Genomic DNA, 15,503 nt, shown 5'->3' on the forward strand with positions numbered 1-15,503 from the left:
CTTCCTGGGTCACGTTTATTTTGAAAGGGTGTGACGCTTGTAAGGCGGAAGCGGGGCTTTAGCTTAGCGCGAAATGTCTTGAATGAGTCTCTCAAGTTTGCATGTAGATCGTGAATCTGATCTCCGCACAGTTCTCTGAAGGGCAGAGACTGAATTACAAGCGGACAGAGAATCAGCTGCTGTGTTCCTCTTCTGACGGTGTATCCTGTTGAACCCAGTCTCGTGTGAGTCTCCACCAGGTTGAATATTAACTTCTGAGTTTAGCTGGTAGTGGACAGTGCAGTTAGCTGTTGTTGCTAACAAGCGGCCTTGACTGCAGCTGATGCATTAAAACAACAGTCAGGTCCTTGTCTTTGCTGTGACTTCCGGACCAGAAATGGCGGATGGTGGGGATGCAATGGCCGGTGATCTGGAAGATGGCGAGATCTCCGGGTCCGGCTCGGACACAGACATGTGGGCCACGGCAGCAGCACCACTGACTCGACCCCGGGTTCCTCCAGCTTTCAGCGGCCAGTCCTTCCAGAACAGAGCCGCTGCCCAGCCCCCTGCCGCCGCCTACCGCAGCGACGGGAAGACGGCGGAGTCCAGCGACAGTGACCAGGCCTCGTCGGATGAGGAGGCGTCTGTTTGGCGCAAGAAGCGTCAGAAAGTGAACAACGCTCCTCAGCCTCCTGCCTCCGCCACCGTCCGACCTGCGCCGACGCACCTGCCCGCCCCCAGCGAGTCAGGAGGCCGCAAGGTGAACAACATCTGGGGACCCGTGGTCCAGGAGCAGTGCCAGGACGCCATCACCGCAGAGCTGGGTATATTTGGCATGGAGGGTGACGTCAGCATGTCCAGCAGGAATGTGGAGACCTATAACTTCGTCCTGGCTCGTAAGCTGATGGAGAAGGAGAGGGAGAAGGAGATGCAGGCACAGGACGGTGGAGAGGTGAGCATGCTGGACACCCAGCTGGACGAGTACATGAAGGGCCGGGGGTCCGAGGACAGGTCGGGAGAAGATGGCAAGAGGAAGAGGTCAGCTAAAGACAGACTGGGCCCCAGAGCCGAGATGGACATCAAGGGCAGGTATGAGATCACAGAGGATGACCCTGAAGAGAAAGTGGCAAATGAGATAGCATACAGGCTGCAAGAGCCCAAAACGGACCTGATAGAGCGTATCGTTGATGTCGTGGGGGTGAAAAAAGCCATCGAGCTGCTCGGAGAGACGGCCACACTGGAGGAGAGAGGAGGGGTGTACACCATGGACGGCACCCGGCGAAGGACACCCGGCGGGGTGTATCTCAACCTGCTGAAGAACACGCCCAGCATCACCAAGGCCCAGATCAGGAAGATATTCATCGATGAGAACCAGAAGGACACCAAGAGCAAGAAAGCTGCTCAGAAGAGGAGGAGGTACATGGTGGCCAAAAAGATGAAGCAGGCCATCGGGACGCTGAACCTGCAGGAGCATGACGACGGCTCCAGGGAGACTTTCGCCAGTGACACCAACGAGGCCTTGGAGTCACTGGAGGAGGCTGCAGAGGAGGTGGAGGGTGAGGAAGAGGAAGAGGAGGGTGAGGGAGAAGCTGCTCTGGGGATCGAGGAGACGGCGGTGGTGTACAACTCCGCAGACCTGGAGGTCTTCTGAAGGCCTCCTGCTGTTTGAACTCTATAAGGTCTAGAAAAGGACGACTTGGATCCAAAAATTCAAATCAAACACTGAAAGCACTAAAGGAAGATTACAGAATCACACGTGTCCCTTTTCTTACCTTAGCACAGAAGTGGGAGTTAAAGTCTCGTTTGGAACTGCATGGATTTCTACATTTCAGCTCATGTTAACAGAGTAAAACTTAAGTTAGTTTGATTTGTGTTTCAAATGTTGTTTGCCTTTAAATCAGATTCTGGATCATCAAGTGGTTGCAGGATACTGTGTATGTTGTTGATTTCTTAATATAATTTCTTTTTACTCTAATTTTCATTATGAGATAATGAGGTCTTGAGTTGATAAGTTTGTTTGTTGGTTTAACTATCTGGATTATAAATAAAGTTGACTGGGTATATTATAAAAAAAACAGTTTGCCTTCTTTCGTTATCGGTGTTTCAATTCAATTATTTAATAAAGTATCTGAATACTGGAGTGAGAGAACTTGAACTGCTATAGTAGTGCAGAGGTTTGTCCACTAGATGGCAGACGCACTCTTTCCCACAAGGTCCAGGACAAGATAAAAGTATTGATTACACAAAGGAAATAAAAGCACAAACAAAAAGCTGGTTGAATAATACATATGCACTTAAAAAGACTGGACTAGGATGATGGAATTAAGTATCTATATATATATAGCAGCACTTAACACTTAGACTGCACTTGAAAATTAATGATATCAACTTGAGTGGTTATAAAGTAGCTAGCCGCACAATACATGGCATCGCTAGTGACAGCAGATATATCAGGTACTAGACAGGACGTCCGGCTCACTGCATAATCCACAGACCAAGCAGCAAGTGTCATGAAGACTGTTGACTATGTTAATGGATCATAAGTGCAGCATTGATTCTGGAAAGAGAAGCTGCAAAACAAAAGTCATGGCTAAAGAGACAAATTGGTGTGCATGTAATAACGGCCTCAAAAACCCTCATGCACTTCACAGATATGTGGAATCCTTATTCAACTAGTGCCTGGACTTACTTATCTGCCCATCCACATCTTTCACACATCTACTATGATAAAAGGCCTCAGGTACTACAGTGGAGTGTGGTTTCTGGTCACACGGATCAACATCTGTACAGTCCTGTTGTCTCCATCTTTCCGTCGTGCATTTACAGCACGCAGCACATGGATGGCAGCAAAGGTCTGATTGTGGCGGCGGCAACAGTACAAACTTTTCAGAAGCGGTTATTCAAGATAATGCCGTTATGGTGCTGAGTTTATGCCACGACACAAACTAAAAAAATGATTTGTCAGCCATCTATACATCAGGCAGAATGATTCATAAAGCTTTAGTCCATGTATATTGCCTGTATATTTCCACTTATCATTTGTCTAAAGTTTACTGGCATTAACCGTGTAATTTGAGGGTAATTATTAGGAAAAATTAAGACAAAATTCAAAGAGATTGTTGTTTTAGCTGAGTTAATTCTGTAAATGTTTTATAAGTTTAATAAACTACTATGGGTTTCCAATGGAATTTCACTTAACAAAAAAATGTTTGAGGTTATAAATAATTTTTCATATATTATTGGTAACTATATATCTTATTTATGTTGAATTGTGTTACTGACTGCAGATTATTGTTGCTGCCAACTGACTAAAATAAATAAGGTAGGTTATGCAAGTTTAGAATTTAATTATTAACTATGGACTTGTTGAGGGTGACTGACTGGGGATGTTGCCCTATGAGACAAATTGTGATTTGTGAATATAGGCTGCACAAATACAATTTGATTGATTGAGAATAAATATACAATTGAATCAATGAATGAATCTAATGAATGAATCAAATAATGTGCTTTGGATAATCTAATCTAATTATCAACTAATTGTTTCGCAGAGTAAGTCCAACACTCGCTCTGCTTTGTGCTCAGTTTTCATCTCAACCATCTCCTTCGAAAATTCGGAGAAACTTGAGCTGCTTCATGCTCCATCTTTTTCCACCCTCTCGCAGCAGCTGAATCGGCCTGTCTCTTGTTTAATGCCAGGCAGCGAGCGCACAGTGGGCTCATTAGAAGTTCGTCTGCCGAGAAAAATAAAACACGGGCAGTCTGACTAATCAGAAAACGTGGTTATGGAAAGACTTTCAACCAAAACAATGTGCCATAAGTGGCTAAAAATCTCCACAGAGATAAAGTAAACTCAAGAAACAGACGATGGTCATGATTATATGAGGGTTAAATTCTCTGTGATAATTGTCAGACACATTTGTCAGTGTAAGGGATATGATTAATGTTCCATGTACAACTGGCATACAGTTTGCCATCCAGTACTTGCTTTACAAATTAGAGTTTTTACTTGTGCTTAACATAAACAAATGACCCCCCCCCCCCCCACCCCCCACACTAAAGCAGCTGCATCTGGATCAAAATTAAAGTTTGCAGTCGCCTCACACAGCTCCCGGGAGAATGAAAGCCTTTAATGGTGGCAGTTGATTTGTCAGCTGAAGCGCCTTGGAAATGATCATTATCTCTGCTCGTGGCTGCCACATGAAAGGCCCAGCGCTCTGGCAGAAACACGTTTGATAATCCCACCACTTACGGCTGTTTGCGTGTTTGCTGGCGGATGTGCACGTCCTAGCTCCACGCGGCGGCTAGGCAGAGCTGATTAAAGTTTCGCGAAAGGTGTAGGGATCAACTTCCTGCGGTTGACTTTTACTGCCATCCCTTCATCTGCACACGTGCTGGGTTCATTGCCATGAAGAAGAACATACGATGGCAGACAGACCTGCATTGTTTGCTTTAATGGCGAGGGCGATCAAAGCAGGATTATCAAAGAGACGTGTGAGTTGCAGGAGGGAAATGATGCTGTGCCTCGTCTTATTCATGTGGAATTGTTACACGTGGTCTCTGGTCTCAGGACTTCTTTATCTGTCACCTGGCAACAAACTCGTTGCCTGGATACAACACCCTGTTTCTTATTTCCATCGGATCAAACGGGACCACTGGTTGAAAGACTTGTGTATCTTTGGACAGGAGGGGAGGCATCAGCAGGAGGGGTCGCTGCAGCAAACTATCTGTCTATTGCTTACGTCTTTGTCACCTCAGGTTCTGTGAGCATCTGCTCTTTGAGGTTTTGACCACAATGACCGACTTAGGTCCTGGATGAACAGCTTGTGTTACTAATTTGGAAATTTCGAGGAGGCTGGTCACAGACGTCTTTTTTCCCCGTCTAATGTTCACAAAAGCAGACGCTAAGAGCAATCAGAGTTGATTGGTGCAGCCTTTTCTGACCCAAGGAGCCGCTGACAGAGGCAAGAACGTCACCACAGTTAGACGTCAGATCCCTGGGAGAGGGCGCTCAGTGCGTCCAGTCCTGTGTGCCCTGGGCTGCTGCAAGTAGCCAGATGAACCGCGGTGAAAGTGAGTTAGATAACATCATCCGAACCCCATTGAGAGCAGTCGGTGACTCATCACTTTCACTAAAAACGAAGGTGACTCAGCTGGGAGGAGAAAAGGGACGATGGATCACGTTCATAAAGTGTGTGTGTGGCCTCTGGGGATGATGTCACTTCAGCTATTGTTATTGTACTCTGGAACATTTCACACGTGTCTAATACAGAGTTGTCACTTAGCGGCAATGACGGCTTGAGAATGTAATGAACGTACTATTCATTGTCAGACCAAATCAGGGAGGACGAGAGCAGGAAGCAAATTGCACAAAGCAGTGATCTAAATGGTATCACAGTTCTAGGGTTAGTATCAGAGTAACCCTCTACACCTGTTGTACAATACGTGTAATATAAATTAAATTTTTCTATTGAATCAGTGTCAGTTGAGGCTGAAGGCTGGAAACCGTAACTACAGTTCAGACTGAGCACTGAGCTGCATGTTAGAATCTTAAGGTGCCTTCGAATAGTCCATTTTGCTTAGGAGCCTTCCTGGCTGAGTGAAATTACCCAGAAATATTTCAGCGGCCATCATAATAAGAGCTGTTCGAATTCTCTAAAGACTAAATTATTAGGAAATGAGCTTCAATGCTTCCTGTCACATTGGACCATCCTTTAAGAAAGGAAGGGAGAAAATGATGCCCCATAATTCTTTGCGGCAGCAACAATAAGGTTACAAAACCTCACAGTTGCACCTGGACACACCCACATAAATATAAAGCACAGAACAGCTGTTTTATTCTCATGACATGATCCGGAACTGACATGCTCATGATTTCTTCTCTGTCACATCTGTCCGGTCAGGAGTGACAGTGAACAACAAGCTGATTGAACACACAGTTGACAATATCGTCATTACACCAAGTACAACTATAAAAGTAATTTCAACCCCCTGATTGTGGAATGGACACAATCATTTATTTCTCCCCTTATATTAGTTATATGATCACTTACCCTGATTGTCAGATGGCAAAACCAATAGACCTTCATCATCTTTGCAATGTTGAGATTTTACAGCGGACCAGAACAATCCTTGATGATTCAAACCAGCAAGTGTACAGTGGGTTTTTGTTGATTCTATTTGGTCAAAGATACAATCTGCCAAGATGAAGAACTAATAGATTTAAAATGTATCCCTGCTGCCATCGGCCTTTTAAATGACTCGGTTTTCAACTGGTCTTGTCCCAGGGACCACCCTTCTGACTAGAAAGTAATCCACGGCCCACTGATGTGCCTACGCTCGTGCGTGCCTACGTGTGTGTGTGTGTGTGTGTGTGTGCGTGTGTGTGCGTGCGTGCATGTGGATAGAAGGAAGTTTTAACATTTGGTTTTCCATGTTGGTTTTATTTAAAAACCTCAAAACCAAATCTAGATATATCTACTTAAAAACCTCAAACAAATCTAGAAAATCGGTGTAAAAAACAACAAAAACGGTGGATTTTAAGTGCTTAGGAATTGAAAACAAAATTAAAATGCAGTTTGTAGTGGTACTTCATCTCAGAACCATATTTACATCAATATATAACGTTCATGACATAAATTTACAAACATGTAGCTGACATGTTGAGAGAACATTAAAGTATTGGTGATCAATAACAACCAACATAAACTGGGGCTACAACTGAAGAGGGAAGATGACCAAGTAATGCAGAATATGTCACAAATGGCCTAAGTCTTAGAGCTCTCCTAAGAAATTGTTTCTCAACCAGCGAACGTGGTATAGTTGACTGTTATTACAATTACTTGTTTTGGCTATTATGGCAAATTATTTGTTCTTGTTACAAAGTATTTGTTTTCCGCTCTTGTTTTATTTAATATTTCCATTGTTAATTCTGCCCTTTTGGGCCTTCTTTTTGGGAAAATAAAAATTCCCATCATACAAACTACATCTCCAACACCTCCTGAGAGTTTTTCTACCTAGCTCAACTGCTCTTCTACATCTACCTTTAACACACATGCACAGGGGGAGACTACTGGCAGTTTCTAGCCCCAAGCCGGTTTCAAGGTTCCCCTCATCACCTTTATATTATTTTAGACATAACTTTCTTATTTTAGATATTTTTCACAATATTCAAGAGTATTCTGGAAATGTGTTGAAATATCTAAGCGAATTTCGCGGACCCCCTGCAATGTCGTCGCGGACCACCACAGAAAAAAACAACAAGACAACTAAAGACCAACAAATAAACATACACCTAAATGATAGAGCTCAGTAAAGTGAGTCTTACTTTCACTCTCACACACAGCTCTCAGCTCCACGCTCAGTTCGCCATGACAGAGAGAAAGAAAGAGAGAGAGAGAGAGATTGATTGATTATTTATTTAAGCCTCGGAAAACACATTGAGGAATAAGACCCTGGTGCCGAGGGTACAATACAATGAACAGTTAATAGAGAGGGCAGAGAGAGAGAGAGAGAGTGGAGAGAGAGAGAGAGAGAGAGGGGGGGAGTGGCTGCAGTTGGAGATTACCCAGGAGACAACTGTCTACATCAACAACCATTTGGTGGCTTGATCCTCAAGCGATCATGGACCTGATGTATAACTGCGGAGCGTCTGTGGACGACTGCAGACTCTTGCTTGTCCGATTGTCCTCCGAGCAGGGGGACGGCCTCTGCTTCTCTGGACGATTGGCAGCCTATGCACTCGTCTGCTGCATTTGGGCCTGACTGGGCAGGTTGGGGGACCTCTTTGTCACTGGAGGACGTTTTGCTTTGTTCTTCAGTTCTTTGTTCAAATTTTCTACCTCCAACTTTTTCTCCTTGAGTAATCCGATGAAATGATCCCTCAGCATGTGCACGTGGTCCTGTGCTTCCGTCAGCTGATGCTGTAAACGTTTCCCCTCCTTTATGGAACTCTCATGGCGCGTTTCACTGAGATGCAACTTTTTATTCAGAAAGTAGAGGCGAAGCTGGTAGTCTTCTTTGGTTTCTTCACCCACCCTCACTTTATCATAACTTGGGCATTGTTCTTTCATTTTCTGTACCCCGATTTTTACTTTCCTGGGGTCATGGATAACTTGGGCACAAGACTCTACATCCGCGTTGAGACGCAGCATACGTGTCCCTAGGATTCTGGTCTCCTCCTGCTTCTTGTTCAACTCCTTCTCGCTCATCTTTAATTTACTGATTAAAAGTCTCTTATTTTCAGTCAGTGTGACGTTTTGTTGCTTGGTCTCAGTCAGCTTTTCTTGCATTTCCTTAAATTGATATTTTTCTGTCCGTCTTTCCTCCTCCAGTCGCTTGATCTTTCTCCTCATTGCATTCACTCCCGACTTAAGAAGAAAGTTGGTTTCCTGTACAGCGGCCATTTCAAACCCCACTGCTCTCATTCCCTCTTTTACAACTTCTACCTCCTCAACTTTGTTGGAGAGAACCGAACATTTCTTGCAGGTAGAGATCAGTAGAAGGTTCAATGACTCTTTCTCCTTCTCCAAGTCTGTGATCCGCTCACCCTGCTCTGTTATTATTTTATCCTGCTCTGATTTATCGAGGACAGCCTCCTTTTTATCCGTCTTCCTCCTCTGTTTCTCGTTCTCAATAACTTTGTCCTTTTGGGACAGTTCGTCTTTGAAGTTCTCAACGACCCTCTTCTTCCCCTCCTCCATCTGAACGAGCTCATTTTTGAGGTTTAACACCACATGCTCCAGTCGTTTTGCCTGATTTTTCATGTCCGTGAATGCATTCTGTGTTTGGATCGCCATCGTCCTGCATTCATCCATCGTTCTTTGCATTTGTGCGACCACTGAATCCCTCCTTCTTTCAACCTCAGCTAGTGCCGCTCCGTATTGCGTATGGGTGTCAGCTAACATCTGTCTGGTCACTTCATGTTTTAAGCTCTTTTGGTATAATGACACGCTTAATTCAGCTTTGTCCTGCTCACTTTTTTGGATCTCATTTTGGCTTTCCTTCAGGCTCTTCTCCAGGTCCTCCTCCCTTCGTCTGCCATCTTCCAGCTTCTTCTGGAGATCCTCAATTTCTCCCTCAAGCGTGTCTATAACTTTCGCTTTGTCGTTATCTCTCTCTTTCCACCAATCATTTAGTTCATCGTGTTTGGATTCGATCTTATCCCTCTTCCAAATGGCATATTTGGCAGAAGACTGCTTGGAGTGTAGTTTGTCAGAAGGTTTCTCCATTATTGCGTCACTGGTAGTTGAATGTCTGAAAGAATTTATGATTGACTCAATTCCAAGCTCACACACTATCATTTTTTTTCTTTATTTGGTTTATTGTCTGTGAAACAAAAGCCAGCTCCCTTTAAATAATTATTTCTTTCCTTTGATCCTGACCTTTACTCTCCTTTTGATCTAACTTCCTGATGCCCAAGAACTTAGACTATGTGACATAATTATGTGATGCTGGGTCACAACCTGCTCTGCATTGCCATGTTTTTAATCCTGTCTCTGTTCTGTCAATTCAGATCCAAATCACAAGCCTCAGAGCTTCAAATCTGTCCCACCACTTTCCTACATTAAAGTCAAATTCATGTTTGTTTATAAGTTGAATCCTTTTTTTCAATATTTAAGTTTTGATATCATCAGTGATGATTATTATTAGGGCCCAAGCACTGACAGTGGGAGGCCCTATTGAAATTGTAATGATTATTATTATTATTATTATGACAAATGAATTGGCTTTTTGAGGGCTTTAACATGCTCAAATTCATACAAAAATGTATGTATTCTGGAGGAATTTTCAATGAGCTCAATGGTGCCCCCGAGACCCCCAGAACGTGGTCACATTGACCGATCTTCACAAAAATTGATACACAGGTGTATCATGACCAGACAAACAAAAAAGTCTGTAGGTGCAATTGGAAAAATGCAACAGGAAGCCTGCTATTTTGCATTAGGGGCCATTTTGGCCATATTCCAAATTTTTACTTTGATATACTTGTAATTGGGCTTTCATCGGATCAACTTCAAATTGAGATCAGTGTCATCACAACAAGATGGAGTTAAAAAGTTATTAAAAGATCGATTTCTTCGTCGCACGATGTGACCGTGGCGTGGAGTCAAAGTTGGACTACACGCTATTAAAACACGATGTTCTGGACCATGAATCCTTTGATGCTCAACCGTAAACAAACAACTCCACTCCTTTAGTGTCAGTGTTCAAAGATCGAAGGAAATCTTTATGTCTTGTGATGTTTGATATTCATTAACCAAATTCTGATGTTTACAACATGAAAATATGCACAAAAGGCTTTATATAGGTCAGGGATTTATTTGATATGTGTGTGGGGGAACATGTCACTTGTGACCTGATATGGTCCAATCCAGTTTAGTTTTCAACAGGGGGCCACGGACCCCCTGTTGAAAACCCCTGCTCTATATGATGCATTTCATTTTGTCAATGTATTTATTTTAATGTGGCTTGATATGGTCACCGCCGGCTGTACAACTAATTGCCCCTCAGGGATAATAAAGATACCTTGAACCTTGAGTTAACATTCACTCCGTTGGCAGCTAAGACTGAGTATTAGATTAAGAGGAATCTTATTTATGACCTAAATTGGTTGGACAATGGAAATGTTCACCTGCTGGTGCTTCAAGATCCAAAGTCAAAGGTCAAAGTCATTAGCTTTTAGCCTCTTATTAGAAATGATTGCAGTTCATCTGGTTTAAATCTAGTTTAAGTGTTGTGCTGACACACCAGTGGCCCACCATCCCCAGAGCAGCACCACCAGTAGAACACAAAGCTTCTTAATAGAAATGGCCGCGATCCTTGTACATACAAGTCGAATGAAATGCTCCTCACAAAGTATTCCTACTTTGCATTGTAGCGATGAAGCGGACCAAATGATGTGACAATCCAATCAAATGAAGCATGAAATTGATCGTAGGCTGACAAGAGATCCTCATAGTCGCTTCAAATGAATTGACATCCTTTCAAACCAAGCATGAAATTGACGGTGGTGGCCAGAAATAAGAGGAAGGGGGAAATAATAATGTGAAGCTGATGAATTCCCTTTTGACAGCAGCAGTGCTGAAATCATGACTTAATAAAAAAAAAAAGCAATGCTAACGTTCCATGTCTTTTTTATTTCATGTCATAAAACAGATTCAGAACTAATTCTCTGTGGATCTGAAACCCTTTCACAGTCAATTGGCCTATTGAAAATATAAAAATACTGCCATGTGCAGCCTAAACATGAAGTATCTGTCCCTATCCTTTTTTTTTTACTGTTAATAAAAATACATCCGCAACCATCAGTGACAAGTCGGACCCATAACAAACTCTTTGGTGTCTCCTTGAGTTGTTATCATGGCTCAGGTCAGTGTAGTGACCGGACGGTTCCTGGTTCGATCCCCAGCTCCTCCAGTGTGTGTCTCGAGTGTCCTTGAGCAAGTCACTGAACCCCACAGAACAGTACGATCAACAGGATGTGGGTTTCTTTTCCTCACAGAAATTGCAGCTTGTTGCTTAGGTACAGCTACAGCCTTCATTTCTCCTTCCCTGCTTTGTCCTTGGAGCTGTTCTCCTGCTGCTTGTTTCTACTATGTCACAGTGAGCTTCCAACTACTTTGCGTGTCTTAGCTATAAGCTTTAAATGAAATGACTGGAGGATAAGAAGTGCCTGATGTACCTTTTATCCGTGTGAGGGAAATATCCCAGGGTGGCAATAAAGGATTGGATCAGGGAGACTTGGCAGGTGAGCTGTAGAGACATTTAATTAAAATGTTTTACTATTAGTTCAATCAAGAGAGACTTACTGAGAAAGAAATGAGTAAATTATAATGAAATTCAATTTATTGTGAACAGAGGAATTGACTTTGACGCTTAGACGTAGGAACACTGCTGCTTCTGATATTCACGTTGTGTTTAGGCCGCTGCAAAATGATGACGTATTTCCGTTCCCTTGCTAGCTTGCGCTCACTTTGCGCTTTACCAATAAACACAGACTCTAATCAGAAGTAATTAGGACCTGTAGAGGACTTGAAGTTTATTTTGTGCTTGTTTATGAAGAGCAATGTGGTATAAATAAATTCCTTACTCTGAACTGACAGCAGAACGATGGCTCAGACTTAGCTTCATTTAAAATCTGAGCTGTCCTTGCAAAAAGATGTGCTCTAACCAACAAAAGTTAAAGTAACTTCATTACATTCGGTTAGATATGGAGTTTCTCTATTGCACACGCCTACACATTAAGGTGTCTTTTCAATCTGTCTTCCAAGAATGCAGGGTGGATTCTCACAGACATTTTGAACCTTCCTCCAGTTGCCATCTATTTGCCTCCCTAGCTCCCTGGGACCTGCTGATACTTAAAAAAAAAAAAGGGGACTAAAACAAATTAAACACAAATATGTGGTGAATTTGCAAATGCTTTTCTAGCTGTATTGTGTCATTCTAGGTGAGAGGCCTGGAAATTGATTGGGAGAGAAAAACAAATTGATAGAAACCACAAAAAATGTCTTTAATAATCCATATTTGACTGTTTTTAATGAGAAAAATGGGGTTTGGTTTGTCTTTGTTTAAGCAGGAATCAATTTTGACTCAAAATTGGAACGTGACTCTGCCATGTTCTGGTTTCAAACTTGGAGTTGGAAGTTAAATTATGACCGGATACTAAATGGAGCACCGGTGTTTTTGGCCTTCTTTTTTAACACAGTTTTAAATGAATGATAACTAGTATTTCCTGATGCTTTCCCTTCTCAGGCATCATCCTGATTCGTCTCTGTGGGTGTTTTTTTTTTTAGCTGTGAATGAGCAGCCAAATAAACCTGTGCTAATTGTGACTATATCCTCACAAAGCTTCAAGCCTGCGTGACGTATCTCCACTCAAAAGCTCACCCTGGATATTCACACTTGCTGTGACGTGGGACACCCTTAATTAGAATTTCATAGACACAGATATCTCTAAAAATATGACAAACCAAATGTGAGTGGGTTGTTTCCGGAAGGTGTATTTCAATCGGGAGAGACTTACAGACAAATGCGTGAATTAGAATGAAATTAAATGATTGTGAAGAGAGGACAAGACGGTTCAAAGCGGTGGGTGAAGTAATGAGCCATTTTCAATCCATTAATGTCGATATCTGTAAAATCTATTTGGTAATGAATGTGATATTAAAATCGGCATTAATGTATTTCATCAAAGAAAAGTCATATAATCTAGTTTTCAGGTCAAAAAGCACTGAAGTTCCTCAATGTGATCATAGAGTCAAACCCCCTTTGATTAATTTTTTCTGTTCTAATCATTCAATATATTAATGTGTCATTACTGTATATATTATTTGTCAGCGAAAGTGGTGGAATCAGACATTCCTGCACTGGATTCAGATTGCCTACTGCACAAGAAATTCATTTTTAGAACTGTGCCTTCGGCAGAGGGTTTTCGATTTTTGTAAATAAAAAGAACAAAAAAAGACATTGCTTGGGTTTGCTGTGAATAAACACACCATGTGCTTTTCTGTTCTGATTCTGACAAACTATCCTCTCGAGGAATATCAAGTTAAATCAAATCAAAAAGCCAAATCAACCAGAGCTGGGAACACAAGGATTACAACCTTAACTAGATTAAACTGCTGAATTTACAATAAACAAAGTATTAGACAACAAATTCCTGTTAAAGTCCTTAGATCAATTAGTTGTGAATAAATAATTGTCAATATTCAAGTGGAGATTTGGTGTTGAGCGTGATGACAGATCATGGCGGTTCCAAGTTTTCGTCTCACAGTTGCTTTTTTCTTTAATTTCTCGTGGAGCTCAGTTTCACCAGGCCTTTGACCTCGGCAGCTACCTCAGCAGGTTTGAAACTGTAGTTGGTCAGACGACGTCAGCTGAGTATGTGGTCCTTCTTGATATGAAACCTCATTTGGGTTCACACAGTTAAAACAATGTGGCCACGTGGATCCCAGACCAACACTGAATGACTCCTGAGTGATCGGATTTCCCATGTGTCCTGAATGCGTCTTTGGAGCGTTCACACCTGAAATTAGAGCTGTCAGCATGTGAGCGGATCACCTGACCTCGACCTAACCCTTTGAACAGGGCCTCAATCTTGTGGCGTCCAGTTGACCAAAGCTGAATCAGTCACGGACATTCGTGCTTACAGAGTTGTCACAGTCAGGCTAAAGTCAGAAGCCCTCTTGGTGTAAAGTAGCTGAAACCTGATATTAACACAATGTGACTCAGGAGGTAGAGTGGGTCATCCAGTAAGCAGAAGGGTGGCAGTTCGATCCCAGTCTCCCCCATTCTGCGTACCAAAGTGTCCTTGGGCAAGATTGATGTACTGTATGAATGTGTGTTAATGGCAAAACTGAACTGTAAAGCAGTTTGAGTGTTATATAAGTACAGACCATTTAAATACAGACAATTTAAAACCTCTGTAAGGGGTCAAAATACAATAATCTGCTGTTTCTGTAGCAGGGCGGTTGTAACATATAGCTTTTCCCCATGCTCTTATGTGAGTGTAGAGTTGTTGGAGAGTGTGTGTAAATGGATATGAATGTGTTACCTACAGAGACCACTCAGAGCGATCAGAGCTACAAACGCACACATTAGCGCTTCGCTGTGAATGACACGTGGCGACGCAACAGTCAAACACATGTCACACTGAGAAAGCTTTGTCAAGTGCACAGAATGACAGATCGCCCCGAGACCACCATTAACCGCCCCGATCGGAGACGAATGAGGGATCATTTGCATTCAAATAGTGTGCCTACTGTATATGAAACAGTGATGGACGAGCACATGAGTACAGACTCAATCACTGTTTCCACTTCTTTTCTGCATGAAGGACACTGTGCCGGGGGGGTCACATGACAGAAATGTCCATGGGAATTGTTAGATTGATTCACATGTTTCTCTGAAGCTGAATTATTTCAGCGGTTGAGGTGAATCTCTGTGGGTGAATCCAAAGAGGTGCAACTCTCCTGGGAAAGTAACATCTCATTACTTTTATTTATGTTGACCACAGTTTCTTTTCCTTCTTTATTAATTACTTTAAGTTTTTCATAATGTCCACAGTCCTATCTCTTGTAAATTAATTGTTCAACAGGTTAAATCCCAGGTTAAATGTATTTTATAAACTTAAAAGTAAATTTACATTTCAAATACACAGGCAAAGTAACAATATACAGTTCTTGAGCAAATATGCTTTTTTACCTTTGCTACTACTTTATTGGGAATACCTTTTTCCAAACTTTAACTAACTTATAACTATTTTAGTTATAAGCAACATATGCAAATATATACATATCCAGACACTTGGTTGATTACTCTCAAATAACGTATTACTCACTATAATGTTGATGTACACAGCTTATAAGGACATTTTACATTATTAATGTATATTAAAGTCATCAATTTTACAATAATATCTAAATTTCTGGAGTTTCTAGAGGTTTAATTTAGGCTCATTAAAAGATGGTCCTTCCATTAAAGTCCTATATATTTACATATGACTGGGCTATGTCCAAACACAA

The 15,503-nt window shown here is 42.1% G+C and overlaps 2 protein-coding genes across 2 annotated transcripts; one reads left to right on the forward strand and one right to left on the reverse strand.

Moving 5' to 3' along the window:
- phax (phosphorylated adaptor for RNA export) lies at positions 1-2,056 on the forward strand. Its single transcript, XM_053414837.1, has one exon. The coding sequence runs from the start codon at positions 377-379 to the stop codon at positions 1,628-1,630; it is 1,254 nt and encodes a 417-aa protein (XP_053270812.1). The 5' UTR covers positions 1-376; the 3' UTR covers positions 1,631-2,056.
- A 5,656-nt stretch (positions 2,057-7,712) lies between these two features.
- Positions 7,713-9,209, reverse strand: LOC128429158 (CAP-Gly domain-containing linker protein 1-like). The gene has a single exon (XM_053415442.1). The coding sequence runs from the start codon at positions 9,207-9,209 to the stop codon at positions 7,713-7,715; it is 1,497 nt and encodes a 498-aa protein (XP_053271417.1).
- Positions 9,210-15,503: the final 6,294 nt, after the last annotated feature.

The sequence above is a fragment of the Pleuronectes platessa genome, chromosome 22 (assembly GCF_947347685.1).
Source record: "Pleuronectes platessa chromosome 22, fPlePla1.1, whole genome shotgun sequence".
Classification (NCBI taxonomy): Eukaryota; Metazoa; Chordata; class Actinopteri; order Pleuronectiformes; family Pleuronectidae; genus Pleuronectes; species Pleuronectes platessa.